Source organism: Ascaphus truei, chromosome 6 (assembly GCF_040206685.1).
Source record: "Ascaphus truei isolate aAscTru1 chromosome 6, aAscTru1.hap1, whole genome shotgun sequence".
In the NCBI taxonomy this organism is placed as follows: Eukaryota; Metazoa; Chordata; class Amphibia; order Anura; family Ascaphidae; genus Ascaphus; species Ascaphus truei.
Genome location: NC_134488.1, coordinates 20,261,643 through 20,280,911, shown reverse-complemented (window position 1 = coordinate 20,280,911; position 19,269 = coordinate 20,261,643). Strand labels below are relative to the sequence as shown.

At 44.7% G+C, this 19,269-nt stretch overlaps 1 protein-coding gene across 1 annotated transcript; it reads left to right on the top strand.

Annotated features, from left to right (window-relative positions):
- Positions 1–10,488: 10,488 nt before the first annotated feature.
- CORT (cortistatin) lies at positions 10,489–17,814 on the top strand. The gene is made up of 2 exons (XM_075603107.1): positions 10,489–10,732; positions 17,548–17,814. Exons 1-2 carry the CDS (start codon positions 10,565–10,567, stop codon positions 17,752–17,754), a joined length of 375 nt encoding a protein of 124 aa, XP_075459222.1. The 5' UTR covers positions 10,489–10,564; the 3' UTR covers positions 17,755–17,814.
- The last annotated feature ends 1,455 nt before the right edge of the window (positions 17,815–19,269 follow it).

Below are 19,269 nucleotides of genomic sequence, written 5' to 3'. Positions count from 1 at the left end.
TGTTAAATACTGACAAGTCTAAAGTGCACTAGATCAATATATACTGTAATGTATTACAATGCATATACCAAAATAAAAAAATGTATGAATAAAAATATAAAAAACACAATAAAGGGTTAAAAATCAAGCGATTGAAAAAATGTCCATATGAAACAATCAGATACCAAACCAATGATGTGATCTGGAAAAATCTGACAATGATTTGTCAAGATACTGGCAGCCTTCTTCTTGGGCACAACAACCTCCCTTGACAGACCTAACAGAAAAAAGAAGAACAAGCGCCCGATCTTCGTGTGATAATGTAGATAAAATGTAATAAAAACATGGACATCACGATTCAAAACTCACAAGATTCCAAATATAAAAAGCATTGTATGTGTAATACTCATGCTCCGACCCGTCGTGTATTGCTGCCACGGCGCCTCTGCTCCACTTGGTATGCTCCGGACTGACGTCACGCCTCTCTAGATGGTGTTACAGCTTGGAGGTTCCTCCGGCAACTCCCGTCTCTTGGATGTAAGTTCCCTTTGTGGTATAGAGTCCCAATACACAGGAACAGGGTCTGGCTTCACTCTCACAACTGGCACTAATTCTGAGCACTTGTAAAATGTCAGTGATAACACGTCCCTACGCGTTTCTTCAGACTAAGCTGATTTCTTCAGCGGATAAAGGTTGGTAGGATCAGGGTGGTTTAAATATATTTTTAAAACCAGAGACAAAACATGAAACACAGAGAGAGCTCAGTGCACATCCAGTGAAACCTATACACGGTACAGTGCCTAAATATATATATGTAGATATCTATTAAATAAAATGGTATTTTAGTTTAACATTTTGGCCAAAGTGTTGTATGCCCCTGAGCCACTAAACGGCAGACCACATCTCAAGGGTCCCTAACACTAATATAAATTCTTAATAACCTGTGCATTACCAGGAAGAATGATTTATAATAAATCTGTCAAAATTAGTTGCAAAGTTCTAAGTCTGATTGAAGCTTTTATTAACCTGTACATTACCAGGAAAAGCACTCTGTATTAGATTTGTCACAATCATACAGCAAGCAGGCAAGTTCCCCTGAGAGTGGGAGATGCAATGGAGTGAGCTTTTAACCATTTAAATGTGGGATCGCACTATAACGGGGTTGAGCTGTACTATCACAGGTCTAAATACCTATTATCATCAATTTCTCAATCATAATGATAAACAAAACTATATTGTTGGATTTACATATGTATATGAACTTTGATTATAAGAGAGTAGTGTGTTTGAAAGTGTAACGCTCGGCCTGCCCACAAGCCAGACGAGACCCCGGGACTGAGGTGGAAAGGAGTAATACCACGCACCTAACAGTAAACGGGGCACGGCCGGAGTGTGGAAGTAGCGTAGATGGTCCGGGTAACAAAAATAGAAAGGGTACCGTACTTGCCAACTCCAGCGGTGGAAGGTAAAGTCCGTAAGCCTGGGTCGTGGAGTGGAGAGAGCAGCTTAGTAGATTGTCCGTAAGCCGTGTCCTGGGGATATAGAAGTCTGCAAGGTAGAAAGTTCAAAGCCAATTCCAAGGGGTACCAGAGAGCAGCATAAACGAAGTCCAAAGCCAAAGGTCAAAATCCAGGGAGGTCAGCAGAATATCCAGGAACGGGAACTGAAAGACAAAAGGGGCCAGGCAACAGCAGACAGCACCAAGGTACAGAAGCTATGCAGAGCAAAGAGGAAATGGTGAGGGGAAACTAAATAGGGGGCTGGGACCTATCAGAGGAAGGGGAGGAACGGAGGAGTGGCCCGAGGGAGGACCTGATAGGGGAGAAGTGTCTGGGAGGCTGGGGCCTATCAGGTCCTCCCTCGGGCCACTCCGTCCCTCCCCTTGCTCCGATAGGCCCCAGCCTCCCAGACACTTCTCCCCTATCGGAGCAAGGGGAGGGATGGAGGAGCGGCCCGAGGGAGGACCTGATAGGGGAGAGGTGCCTGGGCAGCTGGGGCCTGTCAGAGCAAGGGGAGGAGCGGCCTGGGGAAGGGCCTGATAGGAGAGAAGGGCCTGAGGGGCGGGACTGACGGAGCAGGGGCAGGGAAGCGCGTGATACGCGCGCCACATCAGCAGAGTCAGGCGCCCGGCGCCAGGAAATAGCAGCCTGGGTCCGCGCGCGCCCATAGGGGTGACGCGTGCGACCCGGAAGTGGGAGCAGCCGTGGAGGGGGCCGCAAGGAGTGAGATACGCCGGCCGGGAGCCTGGACGGCACGGAGCAAAGGTAAGGAGGCGCTGGAAGCGGGTGTACCCGCAGCGCGGATCCTTACAGAAAGGTTTTGTTTAAATTAGGATTAAATTAACCAATATGTTCTTTCAATGCAAAAGTGTATCTTTATTATAGGTCAAAACAATTACCCATATTGTCATGGGTTAAACCCTGATAATGAATTGAGTTGGTTAATTAACTTAATTGATCTTCAACCACACTGCTCTCTTTTATTCTATGATGTAACCATACCCCTCCCTTGAATTAATTCAATATGTATGTATTTTTTCTATGCCATCCTCAAACAGTTCATTTAATAGCCTTAAAATGAATTAGTTTAACAACCATCGAAAACTGTATGTGCAGAAATAATTGTATCAAGTTTATTATAGATTTAGCATCAATATATGTGCTAGAAATATACTAATTGATAGTTTTGCACAATTCAATTGATTATCATGTGTGTAAAATTAATTAATTATAAGAAGTCATCATGGATTGGTCAGTGGATATATTTAAACCACCCTGATCCTACCAACCTTTATCCCCTGAAGAAATCAGCTTAGTCTGAAGAAACGCGTAGGGACGTGTTATCTCTGACATTTTACAAGTGCTCAGAATTAGTGCCAGTTGTGAGAGTGAAGACAGACCCTGTTCCTGTGTATTGAGACTCTATACCACAAAGTGAACTTACATCCAAGAGATGGGAGTTGCCGGAGGAACCTCCAAGGTGTAACACCATCTAGAGAGGCGTGATATCAGTCCGGAGCATACCCAGTGGAGCAGAGGCGCCGTGGCAGCAACACACGACAGGTCGGAGCATGAGTATTACTCATACAATGCTTTTAATATTTGGAATCTTGTGAGTTTTGAATTGTGATGTCCATGTTTTACTACATTTTATTTACGTTAATACACGAAGATCGGGCGCTTTTTCTTCTTTTTTCTGTTATATATATAAATCTATATATATAAAATTGAAAATCTTGGTTGTGAGTGTCTGGAGACCATTTGATTGGTCCGTCGGTCCATCCGCCCGCCCTCCCACGGCTCTCATTGGCCGGTGTGTCTACCACCCCCCCTGTGTCCCGCCCCCCCATGGCTCTCATTGGCTGGTGCTCTAGCCCACTGTTACATTCACACACCACACCGCATACCCGCAGCCTCACACACTCCACGCGTTTGAGCCCGCTCACCCTTCCCCGGCGCTCTCCCACAGACCGCTCCCACTTCCCCCCCCCCCCACCCCAGAGCACGCTATCTCTGGCTCTCACCTCCCACAGGCCGCTCCCCCAGCTCCCCATCCCCGAGAGCGCTCCTCCGGCTCTCTCCGCCTCTCCCTTCACCGGCTCCTACCTGCAGCATGGGAGGACGTGAAGGACATGCAGTACGGGGCGGCGGGGCACAGCACCTCCTCATCGGAGCATCTCAGCTCCGCCTCGCCAGGGGGAACGGACACCGCCGAGGAGCCCGAGGTGGAGGAGGGGGGCGGCCGGTACCCGGAGGAAGAGGAGGAGCAAGGTGAGGAAACGCAGTGGAAGGGATCTTTCACGCGTCTCTACCTTTCACGCAATGGCCCTGCCTTTCACCCCCCCCCTCGGCCCTGCCTTTCACCCCCCCCCCTCGCCCCTGCCTTTCACCCCCTCCCTCGGCCCTGCCTTTCACCCCCCCCTCGGCCCTGCCTTTCACCCCCCCCTCGGCCCTGCCTTTCACCCCCCCCTCGACCCTGCCTTTCACCCCCCCCTCGGCCCTGCCTTTCACCCCCCCCCCCTCGGCCCTGCCTTTCACCCCCCCTCAGCCCTGCCTTTCGCCCCCCCCTCGGCCCTGCCTTTCGCCCCCCTCCACCCTTCGCCCAAACCCCCGCCCTTTGCCCAAACCCCTGCCCTTTGCCCAATCCCCCGCCCTTCGCCCAAACCCCCGCCCTTCGCCCAAACCCCCGCCCTTTACACATTCTTATTTCCATGGGAGACCTCCCTTTGAGTCGAAATTATATCTTTTTGTATAAACGTCCGAGAATTCCTGTGCTTTTTTTTGTTATGCTCACTAAAGGCGATATCTCCATTTTTAAATTTAATAGCTGACATTTGTGTTTTCGCTTTTACCCCTCTAAGTTTACTCGATGGGATCTTATCCGCTTTATTTCCTTTGTTGTAATAGACCTGTTTTGTCCATTTTAAGGCATTTTCGGTATCGTCTATATGGATCAGTCTTAGTTCATCACCAGTAGCAGAGAGAATTTTTTAAAGGGCAAAATTTGTGTTTCTGTTCTAGGCTAATGATATTTTTCTGTTAGCTCCTGTACCAATTTCATTTTCGTTTTCTTTCTATGTGAAGTGATTGATATGATAACTCCTCTAATTTGTGGCCTTGCGAGCCTCCCATAAAATAGCTGGGCCTTCCACCAAGCCCTTGTTTATATTAAAGTATTCTTCTAGAGATTCTTGCATCTTACCTTCTATCTCCGCGTAGTTTAGTAGGGAATCATTTAACCCCCAGTGGAACCGATTACTCGGTGAAGGGAGGGCTAATGATGAATTCTATGGGGGCATGATCCGACCAATTATTGGGCCTATTTCAGCTTGGGATATGCTCTTGAAAATGTCTTTGTAGACTAGGATATGGTCCAATCTAGAGTATGAGTTGTGTGGGGTTGAAAAATAGGAATAATCTCTTTGACCCTGGTGTGTTGCTCTCCAGGTATCAATTAGTACAAATTCCTTCATTAATTAGCTAATTTTCTTAGCTGTCTTATGTATTAATGTTGAGTGAGATTGGCCTGGGGTATTAGATTTGTCTAGCTCAGGTGTATGCATAGGGTTGCCAGGTGTCCATACGTGTCCAGATGTGTCTGGTTTCACCTCTCTGGATATACTGTCGTTTCCTGACTGGCTTGGGGACCCGTGGGATTTTCCAGAGCAGGGCTGTTGTTCGGGGGCTGGGCAGCTTCCTCCATCCTGATTGGCTGCATTACCCAGCAGCACCCAATCAGGAGGAGGTATCAGAAGACTGGGGGTGGGCCCAAGGAGAGCAGGACACAGCATGGAGTGGAGAGAGGTGTATGTGTGTGGGTCAAGCACGTCACACCTTTCACTATTGTGTCCAGTATTTTTGGCGAGGCCACCTGGCACCCTATGTATGCACATTGTTGAAATCCCCACCGATTATTATTGAACTTAAGGATTGGTCTTCAATGGATTCTAAAACTTCCCTCAGAAAGTCTGCTTGGGTCTCATTGGGGGGTAGCATTTCTTCTTGCAAATAAAGCCGCAATCCATATATTTTTTTTAAAATATAACTTGAATGACATGTTCCCCCGGGGGAGTGATCTGTGCCCGGCACACACAAAATGGACATGTGTCAGTCTCACTCTGGCTGACTATAGTAAGTTCAAACGGAGCAAAAATCCTAAATATTCTGGCAGAGCCAAAAATAATAATTCTTTCTTTCTTCATAGAACTCTAAGGCCGCGATTATACACCGTGCTGGCGCGTGTCCGTGTGCGCCTCTCGCCCGAGTGATGTGTGACTTTATGATGGGAGGCGATGGGGAGGCGTGGAGGATGCGTCATGAGGCTGCTTTGCTGTGGTTGGCTGAACTGCCCATGTGAGGTGGCAGTGATCCCATCACTTGAAAAGACAAATGTTTTTGTCTTTTCAAAACGCGGTTCATTGTGCACGCACTATGGGGCGGCCTCATAGGCATTCAGAAATTTGTGGTTGTTATGAACGCCATCGTGCGGTGTATAATAACGGCCTAAGAAAAATGCATGTCTCATCAAGAGACAGCACACAATCTAGGTAACAGAGTAACTCTCACAATTGTAGTTACATTTCCGGATCACACGAATCGGCAAAGGAAGCTACGTTTTGTTTAATGTAGCCATGTAGTAACAACGAAGGGAGAGGGAGTAGGGGATATGTGTCACGGGAGACCAATGCTTTTAACACAAAAATACCCGGATTCTTTGATTGAGCAAAATGTGAGATAAAATTAATTGTGATTTATTTACAGAATGAACATACACAGCTTGATTTACAAAATACTACGAAAATACACTTAGTTGCGATGTTAAATCTGGTTACAGGAAAGATCTTAGTTGGAATCTCAGGTGAATCTTTTTACAGCATGTTGAATCTACCTCCTGACTGGCTGCACGGACTTTTAGAACCTCACAAGTCCTATCTTTTCACTGTGCAACCAATCGCGGCGTGGGAACAGAACATCCCACCTATTGGCATGGTTCGCCCATACTTCAGGAAGCCTGGCAGAGGCTTCAAGGTATGCCACAGGCATGTGCGAACTTCATCCCTAAGCCGCTTAGCATACCTAGCCAAGCCCACTTCCCTGGTGACAGGTTGTCTACCTGCCCCCTGACACCTGGACATCTGATAGGGACAAACTGTTTACCCCTCCCCACTTGACACCTTACTTGGCTAATTCTTTTGAGCTTCGGCCTGTTTCCAGACACAGGGGAACCGAATCAGCAGGGTGCCTTTAGAAGCCTGCGTCTAAATTATGCATTGCTTACTCACTGGATTTCCTGCCATACATTTTAAAGCATAGTACTTACACTTTAAGTGTTACCTCCTGTTCTGGACGCCTGAAGGAAAAATCCCCGTATGTCTCTAATGTTAAAACAGTTAAACTAGGGTAACTTTAATTCATCAGTTTTTATAAGGCTTTGTAAAAATTGCGTGATAACCTTTTTAATGGTTTTACCCCAGCAGCGCTCACCTCAAAAACGCAGCACTCTAGGACGTTCCCAGCCAAAGTTACCTCACTGCTTATACCCTATGCAAAAGGCTGCTGACTTTTAAAACTTTTTTCCTTTCTATGATTGGCAGTGAAACACTGTGACAATGCTTATAACTGATACATAACTGGGGAAGACATATACAATGTAACTCCGGGTATTGATGTTGTCCCCTTATGCTTAGCGGGACACCTACAGACAATTCTAATTGTCACGGTAACTTATGACAGGGTATAATAATACACACCAAAAATATCTCTGGGTTGAATTGAACACGACTTAGATATGATAAATTAGAGTTTATTCCTTAAAGAAGGTGAACACACAAGATATACAAAAAGCAGGCAAAATATAAACTTACTTAGGGTTGGAATGATGAAGTAATCAGGTTTCACGATTAGCAATTCATGCAGTAATCACGAAAATACACAAAGACACGAAGACACGAAGAACACAGAGTATAGGATGGACACTGGTTTATATGTAATTCCAATCAAATTATTGAGTGCATGCCATTGGAGAACAATTACCTGCACCCAATCTCTCCTTGCCACCTCACCTGAGGGGCACCGTAATACCTGCCCACTGGGTGGGTAATATTCTAAACAGGGGGCTTATTTCCTCAGCCCCCCTCCCACAAGACTGGCGTCTTCAAGTCTGACTTTGCCAGGATACCCTTTGTCCAAGGTGTGAAGTTCAACACTTAATATCAAGTACCCATGTCCTGCATTCCTTTGTGTTCGCATACACAAGCAGGGTGGGGGAGTCTTTGATCAGGAGTTTATGATCGACTATTTGTCTCCCATCCTGGGCATTACCATACCATATAGGCTCTGAGTTTAGTACCTTCACATATTAAAATAATCCGTTCTGCTGGGCCCAGTGGGCTGACACTTGCCAGTCCCTCATGCCGGAGGGGACTCTCCATTGTGGCCAAGTTTCAGCTCTCTACGACCCCCAGAACCGGAGATACACAAATGCAGTTTAAAACTCTGATTACTTTATACAGGATTCTCCGCTTAAAAATGAATCTCTGCTTTTCACTCTTTTCCCATTGAAATCAACGGGCTCTGCCGCTATGGGCTTTCAATGGAACAACTCCGCCGTTGAAGTCAATGGGTTCCGCCACCATAGACTTTCAATGGCGCAACTCCTCCATTGGAGTCTATGGGGCTGTTCCGCCATAGCCTTTCAATGGAGTAACGCCGCCATTGGAGTCTATGGGGAAAATCACAGTTCTTTACATTTGCCCATACTCTGGTTGTTCGGAGAGGGCCATGCAGTCATGCCGGAGCAGTGACTACATGCAACCCAAATCCCAACCATCTGGTCCTCGCAGAACCAGAGATATGGACTTACACATTGTACAGTTTCGGACTTAGCCGTTTTAACGCCACGCGACTTTTCCCCCATTGGAATCAATGGCCGGCGCCGCCATAGGAAATGCATGGGCGAGCGCCGCCATGGGATCCAATGGGACCTCCGCTCCGCCATTAGAGTCAATGGCGCGACCCTCCTGTTGAGCTCGACCCTTTACGGGGGCCCTGGATTCTCGGACCCGGTGGGGGTTGGATGTGGGGGTGCCTAGGAGCTAGGGGCAAAAATAATTTTATTTCTAGGTGCCCTAGAACCTAAGGTTCCCACGCCAATTGCAGTTGAACTTGAACTCAGTGATAAAAGCTCTTTTTAAAGACATTGTATCCGCTTTTGCGGTCTGCGGTTTGGATGGCTGCCAACCCGTTCCTGGAGGTCGGTGTCAAGGAATCCCCATTGAAGTCAATGGCCCCATTGACTTACAATGGGAAACCGCCGCTCCTCCTCTCGGACGCCACCTGCTGGTCTTCGCTGGAAATAGGCCCAAAACCGCCAGATCTGCCATTGGAATGCATGGAGCTGCAATGGTGACCTATGGGAGGCTGCAAAATGGAGCCTGAAAAGGCGGGAACCTGGAACAAAGGGCTATAAACACTAAGTTAACCTTAACCCTTTCCCTCCCGCATCAATCCCAGTGTATGTGTTGGCGCAAACACTGGAACAGAAACAATACATATTTACAGGGGAATATACATTTGGTTGCTGAAGCAGGGAAAAAACACCTTACTGGATCGCAGTCCAGTTAACCCCTTGCTTCCCAAGTGAGAGCAGGGGGTGGCCAAATGGGGTGTAACCCCTTTAATACCGGGCCAAACACCCTCTCCCATGACACACATTTACAGGCTTGCAGCCAGCAGTGGGCTGCAGAGCTGACACTTCACATTTACCCCGTATGATTGAGGGGAACTCTGTTACATGACATACATGTGGTCCCCTTATACCTAGCGGGACACACAGACCGTTCTAACACAATTACAGGGTTGCAGCCATTAGTGGGCTTCAGAGCTGACACTTTATATTTACCCACTATGACTCGGGGGCACCCAGCTGGGCCTAATACCTTTATTTACTGGCCTGGGTACCCCTTCACCGTCACAGTGTGATACATTTTATTGGCCAACAAGTAGTTGATGTGTTACAAGCTTTTGAGCCTCTCAGGGTCTTGGGATCTATCAACTCCTTGTTGGTCCAATAAAAGTTATCATACCTCCTACTCCCTTTCTTTCCATTGTTACTACATCGCAGAAAGGACCAACAAGACGACCCACCCTTCTTTGCCTTAAATTTAGTCCGTTCCTTTTATTTCTGCAAGTTCTTGGCCAAATCTCTTTCTGAATATATCACATGCGTTATGAAAATAATGTGGGCAACAAAGCAATAGGAATAAACTACAGTTGTTTTATTTGTAAGTGTTCCAGTTAGAAACCCTAACGGTAGGGTTTTGATAATATTAAAGTGGGCCCACTATACACATGGCTAATAGGTTTAAATAAATCTATCTGATTAGAAACATAGGCAGAGTAAAGATCATAAGGCAATGTTTCCTTGCCTGGATTTTCAAAGTTTGTGTCCTGAATTAAGCAAAAGGTGGCACTGTGTGCTCATTTGCATGTAATTTCCCAGAATCCCTGGCTGCACTAGAAGCACTGTATGTTGGGAGATAATGGGGAAAAGTAGAGTGGCAGACCTGTCTGAGACATGTGAATGTGCTCACGTGATCTTTTTATATGCTGTATGGTGGAGGATTTTTGTCACTTTTTTTACCCACCATAACCTATGTAATGTGTGGTTCTCCCGACTACAATTTAACATCTTCCCTGGACATAATATATTATCATACTGAGTTTGGTCCTTATACACACACCATTCGTGTTCAACCCCATTTTAGCTCATTCTAGTTCATATGCAGACTCACCATGGAGATGGCGGACCTGTCTCTCTGTCTCTCTACCCCCAACACAAAACCTTCTCCTTTCTAAAGTATGTTTGTACGTAAGGTAACTTGATTGTATGAATAAGCGCTTAGCACATATGTGAATGAACCACCAATGAGTCCTGATCAACCTACAACACAAGCGTTAATTGGGGTATTAAATACACAAAGTGCTCGGTTTGGATGGCTAATGACTCTTGGGTTGTACGTCACTACGAGGGAAGGGGGAGGTTGGGCTTGCTGTTGGAGTAGGTGTATAAAGAGCTGCAGTTTGAGATGGAGCCAAAAGAACTAAAAGGAGAGAGGAATCAGGGTATTGCAACTAAAGACAAGTACCTGTCAGCATTCAGCATGCAGCTACCCTTCTTCCTGCTGCTGGCAGTCTACACGTTCGGGTCTGCAGCGCCTACCAGAGAGGAGAAATTGCCATTAAGAGACAGCAAGGTAAGAGGGACTGGGTTGCATTTGGAACCTATCGTTCCTCTTTAACATCCTACTAAATGGGAATTTTTTTACATTTCGTTTTATTATCAATTCTTGTCAGGATTGGGGCTTGGCTGTGTTTTTTTTAACGTTCATCAACATTAAAACTGCCGCATGTAGTTGGCCGTTTTTTATTTTGTTGTACGGATAACTTCAGTGTTGTAAATTCAACTCCCTGTTCTTAGAAATAGAGGCAAGAAATAACTAAGTAGAAAGGCGACAATGATAATAATATCTTTATTTTCATATAGTGCTTTTTTTCCCCAATGGGACACAAAGCGCTTCACGATTACAGTATAGTGCACAGTATGCAGCACAAAGACACAGGGAGACAAAGTGACTTGCCCAACGTCACAACAAGGAGCTGACACCGGGAACTGAACCAAAGTTACCTGCTTCAAACTCTGTGTCATTGTTATCAGTCAGTGTTTTTACTCACTGAGCCACTGATAGCAATTAAATGTTTGTGGCTCAGGTGCATTACCTGCACAATCCTATGTGTTTTATTGAATAAATCAGTTGGGCCGTATTAGATAAACCTTACTGCACCCCCCCCCCCTCACTCCTAATGCTCTTGTCAATGAGTTGTAATATATTATGCTTCCTTGGGTTGCTATAACAACCATCTGGAAAAGCACAGCACTTCCTCTTTTGAAAACGTCGGCCATATTGAGTGCCCGGGGGAAACTGGATTGGCAGTTTAGAGAATGACATTGCCATAAAGGTGTAGAGCTGCTGCATTTATCAAATCAAACAGAGGTAACGCCCCTTTACGGTGCAGTCACCCAGTTGAGATGGCTCATAAAACTATTACTTGCCTTCCATTCCTTATTGCTTTTAATGGATCCATTTCTATATAAACAGAAGCGACCAAAAACGCTCCCAGCGTAGCACTTGAAACACTTACATTTTTTTTTTAGAAATGTTGTTTCCTCCAATTCTCAGTAGAAATATGTATTTTAAACATATTATTCGTAATGCCTATGACTCTAACTTATTTAATGTTCACATCTTGCCCCCTGATTATTTCCGGCTGTTTATAAATAAGTGTTTTGGTTTTTTTTTAAATAATGATTTTTGTAATCTCTAGCATCTGATGTACCATGCTAATTTATAGACTGCAGTGGGCTCCCGGGCGGAGTCCATTTTTACTTCCCCGACCCTTAATATTTCACATGCATATACCTCCTGACCGAAGCATCGCGTTTTAAAAATAAAAATCTTGTTGGAAGGCACAAGAAGCGATTTCTTAAAATAAACGCAAAAAGAATGGTGCAGGCTGTTTCTTTAATCCAAGTAGGCCTTTAAAAGAAAAATTATATATATATATATATTACATGGGATTGGAGCAGGGTGTCTCCAGAGCTGAACCCCATTAATTTAAACTCCGGGGACCCCGTGCTTCCAGAGATACAGACCGCCAAAGGGGGTGCCGGTATCTCTGCAAAGTTTAAAGGCCGAACCTGATGACGTCACGGCTTCCTATTGGCTCGCAGGCTGCGGGTCCTTTAAAACTCCACCAGTATGTGATTACTACTAGCTAAGCAGCTACTGGCAAGTATCTCCGGAAGCAGGGGGTCCCCGTAGCTGAAATTAATAGGATTCAGATCCGGAGACCCCCTGCTTCAATCCTATATTTAGAGAAAAATAAATAAAAAACGGCTTGGATTGCAGCTTTAAGGAAATATTAGCTAGCCAGCCAGCCAGCCAGCCTGTATAAAACCAGGGGGATTTTGCATAAAGTTTCAGGGTTTAAGCTATTTTTTTTTCCAAATACATCAGTTAAAATGAGTGAGATTAAATTGGGAGGGGGCGGGGGTGGGTGAGTTGCTACAGTCTTATTGTAAACAGTGACTATCCTATTTATATCTTTAGTGAGTTATTCACTAAGGTCTGTTTGTGGGGTAATGCCGGATTGGGGCGTTAACCTGCAAAGGACCCTCGGTGAATAGCTCCATGTGTTCACGTTTATGTAACGATGGACCTGGGCATACAGTTCCCAAATGCCCAGGGCTGGCCAACTCTCGTCCTGAAGGGCCACCAACTGGTCAGATTTTCAAGATATCCTCGCTTCAGCACAAGTGGCTCAATCAGTGGCTCAGTCGAGCCACCTGTGCTGAAGCAGGGATATCCTGAAAACCTGACCTGTTGGTGGCCCTGGAGGACTGGAGTTGACCGCACCGGCAATAGTCACTTCGCTCCAGATTTAATGGACCGCTTCAGATGTTCCTATGTTTTGGAGGATGAGCGGGAGAACATGTTATATCGCTTAACTTTGACATATCTCAATTTAGAAACCTGCACTGTGAAGTCTTTTTAACAAAGAGGCAGCTGGCGATGATCAATGTGCACGTATTTCCTATTCCATGGAGCATGCACCTTCACTCCTTAACACACACATTCCCAGAAAGCTCAAACCCCAACACCCACCACAGTATGTATGTATGTATGTATGTATGTGTGTGTGTGTGTATGTATGTGTGTATGTATGTATGTATGTGTGTGTATGTATGTGTGTATGTATGTGTGTGTGTGTGTGTGTGTGTATGTATGTATGTATGTATGTGTGTGTGTGTGTGTGTGTGTGTGTGTATGTATGTGTGTATGTATGTATGTGTGTGTGTGTATATGTATGTATGTATGTATGTGTGTGTGTATGTATGTATGTATGTATGTATGTATGTATGTATATATGTGTGTCAAAAGGAGTGCTACTAAGCGTGGCAAATGTATACAACAAAAGACAGGGGAGCCCAATGCTACATCCAATTGACAAAACATACGTGGTAATAAGTATAAAGTTAAATACTTCAATAATAATATTTATCTTGGTTATTTAGTTAACCCCTTTGGCCAAAGCGTCATAAGCCTGCATACCAACGTCAAGGTATAACCAAATTAATGCAGGTCCTACACTACACTGTGAAGCTTTCCCTTTTACCTCCTGTATGAGGGGAAACAATCATATTAAACTAAATGACCAAGAAAATATTATTATTGACGTATTTAACTTTATACTTATTACCATATATGTTTTGTCAATTGGATGTAGCATTGGGCGCCCCTGTCTTTTGTTGTATACGTTCATTCCTCGCAGCGCTCGGCACGTTTCATGTTGTGGTTCCGGGAGCAGTAGATCTTATCTGGTAGAATGAGTCTGGCGGTGCCCCCTTGTCAGATTAAGGAAACCGGACCAGAAAGGACCCGTCCTGCTTCCTTGCGTCTGCCCAGGGAGCGCACACGTGGTGCTTGTTTTCAGATAAGTGCCTGGATACATTCCACTTAATAGGAGACGGCAGCTCTGCAACCTCAAGGTGAATTGAAAGAAAATCAATGAGTAAATAAAGTTATGAAAGAAAGATGTCAGGCTGCGAATGGACGTTGGGAACTTCGGCCCGCGCAGTTAATTAAATCGCCGTTGTTTTAAAGGCTTCCATTTCAAAGATTCATTTACTTTTTCCATTTTTTCTTTTTGAAAAAGTTCCAGGAAACAGTCCATAAATGTAACCATTAAAGCAGGTTGTTACATTAAAATAGTGAGGGGAAGGGCAGGATTGGAGGCCGGCAGTACATTATCTGTTAGAATCTGTCATTTCTCTCGGAATCGCTTCTAGAGTGATGTTTAAAAAGGTTAGAGTCGCATCCTTAAAGAACCACTGATGTCACGGAAAAATAATGGAGCTATATAATAATTGGACATTTGATTTGTTCTTCCTTTCCACTTTTACTAACATCTGTATAAAAAAAAAAAAAGAAGAAGAAGCGGAATTATCTTATTTTACCATTATCAAATGCCGCTGCCCTAAATCACAGCAAAGTATGTGTCGCCGGGAAAGGGGAAAAAAGGATTGGCCATTTATTGAAGATTTGCCTTCACATGAGCAGAAACTGTATAACATTAACCTGCTTCGCTGCATTGAAATATAATTATCTGATAGAGCAGGAGTGCTCAACTCCAGTACTCAAGCCCCCACCCCGCCCCCAACAGGTCAGGTTTTCGGGATATCCCTGCTTCAGCACAGGTGGCTCAATTAGAGGCTCAGTGAGTAAAGAGTTAAGGTTTTTAGGGAAGGGGTTAAGGTTTTTAAGGCAGGGGTAGCGGTAGTTTTAGGGGTTAAGGTTAGGGTAAGGGGTAAGATTAAGGGTTGACCTTGGCGGTGAAACGGCCAGCGGAGAGATGTCCCAACGGCGAGGTGAGTGGCGGCTAAATGCCGGCAACCAGATCTCCTACACCGAGTTTATACGGAAGTTACAATAATGCCATTAGAGAATATAAGGCTTCGCTATCCTAGTGATTCTCAACTATGGTGTCGTTAATACCTTTGTGTTGTGGCAGCCAAGTCAGATGTGTCACAGGAATGTATACGACACATACACACGCAGCTTTACACTTAGAAATAGGACATTGAAACATTGCATTTGAATTGGAAGTAAAATAAAAGAACAATGCGGTCTGTAAAATAATTATTTAACATGAGAAACCCTGGCATAAAAGGAAATATTTTAAATGTATTAAAAAATAAGGTGTGAGCGTCTCCATGCTAAAAAGGTTGAGAACTACGGCGCGATTTGTCTCCTAAGGTTAACATTAGTCTAATACAGGGGTTTCCAACCTTTTTTTGGTTAAGGAATCCTATAATTATATTGTGAAATTCTGCGGAACCCCAACCCTCTCTAATAGCGCGTCTGAGATCAGATGCATTATAAGGAACCCCAACCCTCTCTAATAGCGCGCCTGAGATCAGATGCATTGTAAGGAACCCCAACCCTCTCTAATAGCGCGTCTGAGATCAGATGCATTGTAAGGAACCCCAACCCTCTCTAATAGCGCGTCTGAGATCAGATGCATTGTAAGGAACCCCAACCCTCTCTAATAGCGCGTCTGAGATCAGATGCATTGTAAGGAACCCCAACCCTCTCTAATAGCGCGTCTGAGATCAGATGCATTGTAAGGAACCCCAACCCTCTCTAATAGCGCGTCTGAGATCAGATGCATTGTAAGGAACCCCAACCCTCTCTAATAGCGCGTCGGAGATCAGATGCATTGTAAGGAACCCCAACCCTCTCTAATAGCGCGTCTGAGATCAGATGCATTGTAAGGAACCCCAACCCTCTCTAATAGCGCGTCTGAGATCAGATGCATTGTAAGGAACCCCAACCCTCTCTAATAGCGCGTCTGAGACCAGATGCATTGTAAGGAACCCCAACCCTCTCTAATAGCGCGTCTGAGATCAGATTTAGTGTAAGGAACCCCAACCCTCTCTAATAGCGCGTCTGAGATCAGATACATTGTAAGGAACCCCAACCCTCACTAATAGCGCGTCTGAGATCAGATGCATTGTAAGGAACCCCAACCCTCTCTAATAGCGCGTCTGAGATCAGATACATTGTAAGGATCCCCAACCCTCTCTAATAGCGCGTCTGAGATCAGATACATTGTAAGGATCCCCAACCCTCTCTAATAGCGTGTCTGAGATCAGATGCAGTGTAAGGACCGCAACCCTCTCTAATAGCGCGTCTGAGATCAGATGCATTGTAAGGAACCCCAACCTTCTCTAATAGCGTGTCTGAGATCAGATGCAGTGTAAGGAACCGCAACCCTCTCTAATAGCGCGTCTGAAATCAGATGCATTGTAAGGAACCCCAACCTTCTCTAATAGCGTGTCTGAGATCAGATGCATTGTAAGGAACCCCAACCCTCTCTAATAGCGCGTCTGAGATCAGATGCATTGTAAGGAACCCCAACCTTCTCTAATAGCGCGTCTGAGATCAGATGCATTGTAAGGAACCCAAACCCTCTCTAATAGCGCGTCTGAGATCAGATACATTGTAAGGATCCCCAACTCTCTCTAATAGCACGTCTGAGATCAGATGCAGTGTAAGGAACCGCAACCCTCTCTAATAGCGCGTCTGAGAACAGATGCATTGTAAGGAACCCCAACCCTCTCTAATAGCGCGTCTGAGAACAGATGCAGTGTAAGGAACCCCAACCCTCTCTAATAGCGCGTCTGAGATCAGATGCATTGTAAATATGTCTGTATTTGGTACCATTTTTAAATGACCTGCAAATTGCAGGGAACCCTTTAGGGATGCCCGGGGAACCCCTATGGTTCCTAGGAACCCCTGTTGAAAAACACTTGTCTAATACTTGACAATGTTTAGGTCAGGGATGGTTAAGTAAAACAAAGAATACAGAATACAGTACCCAGGTGCACAGATAAGAAAGGCTACAGAAGATTACATTCATTCATGTTGTTAACAAAATTGTTTCACTTTATTTTACAAAACAAAATAGCTGTAGTATTGTATTCTGGTAATTCAACAGATTCCAATGAATACCACGGATATGCCCTGAAGATTGAGGTACCTTAATAGCCAATGATTTAAAAAAAAAAGAAAAAAAAGAACAGTATTAACAAATACAAAAGAAATGCACTTGCAAACAACTATGGATATAAAAATAGAAATGCTGGTTAGATTGTTAAAACAAGTGATTGTGCATCAATGGTGATGCAAAAGTGTGTATTCCCTTATACAAGGGGTTCTCAACTCCAGTCCACAAGACCCCCCCATGCCCCCCCCCCCCAACAGGTCAGGTTTCCAGGATATCCCTGCTTCAGCACAGGTGGCTCAATCAGTGGCTCAGTCTTTGACCTGGAAACCTGACCTGTTGGGGGGTCTTGGGGACTGGAGTTGGGAACCCCTGCTTTAAGCCATGGTATCACCTTGTGTATGCTCACAGTGAGGACGTACCTCCTATATCTCCTCTCCTTTAGGAGCTGGCGGAGGGGAAGAAGAACGCCCTGCTGATGGTTCTATCTGCCATGTTTGATTGGAGCTCGCAGGGTGATGATGTGACCAATGAAAACCACGCGGAACCCGAGCTGCCCAACAGAGAGCAGAGGTCTCTGTTTAATCAGCCCGCTGCCAGGGAGAAGGCCGCCTGCAAGAACTTCTTCTGGAAGACCTTCTCTACCTGCTGAGTTCTACCACCTGTTACTATTCCCTCTGACTGATCCCACATGGGTAACACACTGTGAGATGCAAGCATTATGTATGTATGTACAGTATGTATGTATGTACAGTATGTATGTATGTATGTACAGTATGTATGTATGTACAGTATGTATGTATGTACAGTATGTATGTATGTACAGTATGTATGTATGTACAGTATGTATGTATGTATGTATGTACAGTATGTATGTGTGTACAGTATGTATGTATGTATGTACGTACAGTATGTATGTATGTATGTACAGTATGTATGTATGTACAGTATGTATGTACAGTATGTATGTATGTATGTATGTACAGTATGTATGTATGTACAGTATGTATGTATGTACAGTATGTATGTACAGTATGTATGTATGTATGTATAGATCTTTATTTATATAGCACCCGCAGTGCACTCAGCGCTTTACAAAGACAATACAGTACAGGGAATTATAATACAACAATAAGTGCAGGAAAGTCAGACAATAGGAAAGGAAATCCCTGCCCCGGAGAGCTTACAATCTAGACTTATAGAGACAGCAGGTGAGGGAATAAGGGCAGTGCTTGTTCTTAAAGGGGCACTCCCACATAGCAACATTCAGTTAAACAGCAATATCCTGAATGCTGCCAGCAATATGTAACATTCCCTGCAGTTTTAATGGCTGGTTGGTATTTTAAGGGGCATTATATATTTTAAAGTATATTAGCTTTGAAAAATTAGGCCCAAAGTCTAAATAACTAATATTGCACGATGCATGCTGATTTCATGAAGCGCTGGTTGGGAGCTGAAGGAATAATACGGCAAAACTTTCAAAGTGCAGAAATCAGGTCTGAAAACGAAGCCGACTTTTAAAAAAAAGCACACAGGCAGCCATCTTTAATAAGCCCCGGCGAGTAAGTTTTGACATCAATATCTCTCCAGGACATGAATACGCTCACAATGCGCAGGTAACCAAGAGGGACATTAAATTCACCTTGCGCACTATTGTATCTCTCCCTTGTCCAGCTACACGAGACTGGGCTGTTCCATCCTTTATCTTCCCGGCTTTGTAATGTCCTTGTAATTATCCCTGTATTATGGCACACTACACTTACAGCCACAAATCCATTTCCAACTAACCTCATAACTCCTGAAAGTCAATGCTGCTGTCTGATGTACACGTCCCGACAACTAAACTGGGGGATCTCGGTTTCAATTCCCCTACGCGTTTTAGGTTTTTTTTTTTCTGTTGTGGAACCCTAGAACGCACGGGATCAACGCCAGGAAAGGATGGATTGAACTCTCAGGATGTCGTGCGCGGTTTGGCAGGACTGATATATTACTCTTAAAGAAGCATTTTCACTCCAAGGTGGGAATTGAAGAAATAGAAGAATGTTACTCTTGCCATTATTCCGGTATTCACCTGTTGTTTTTAAGTAGGACAATTACTCTGACTGAACAAGCACTCGCTGAACACGCAGAGACATCACACACAGAAGCCTGGGGGAATCCAACGCCT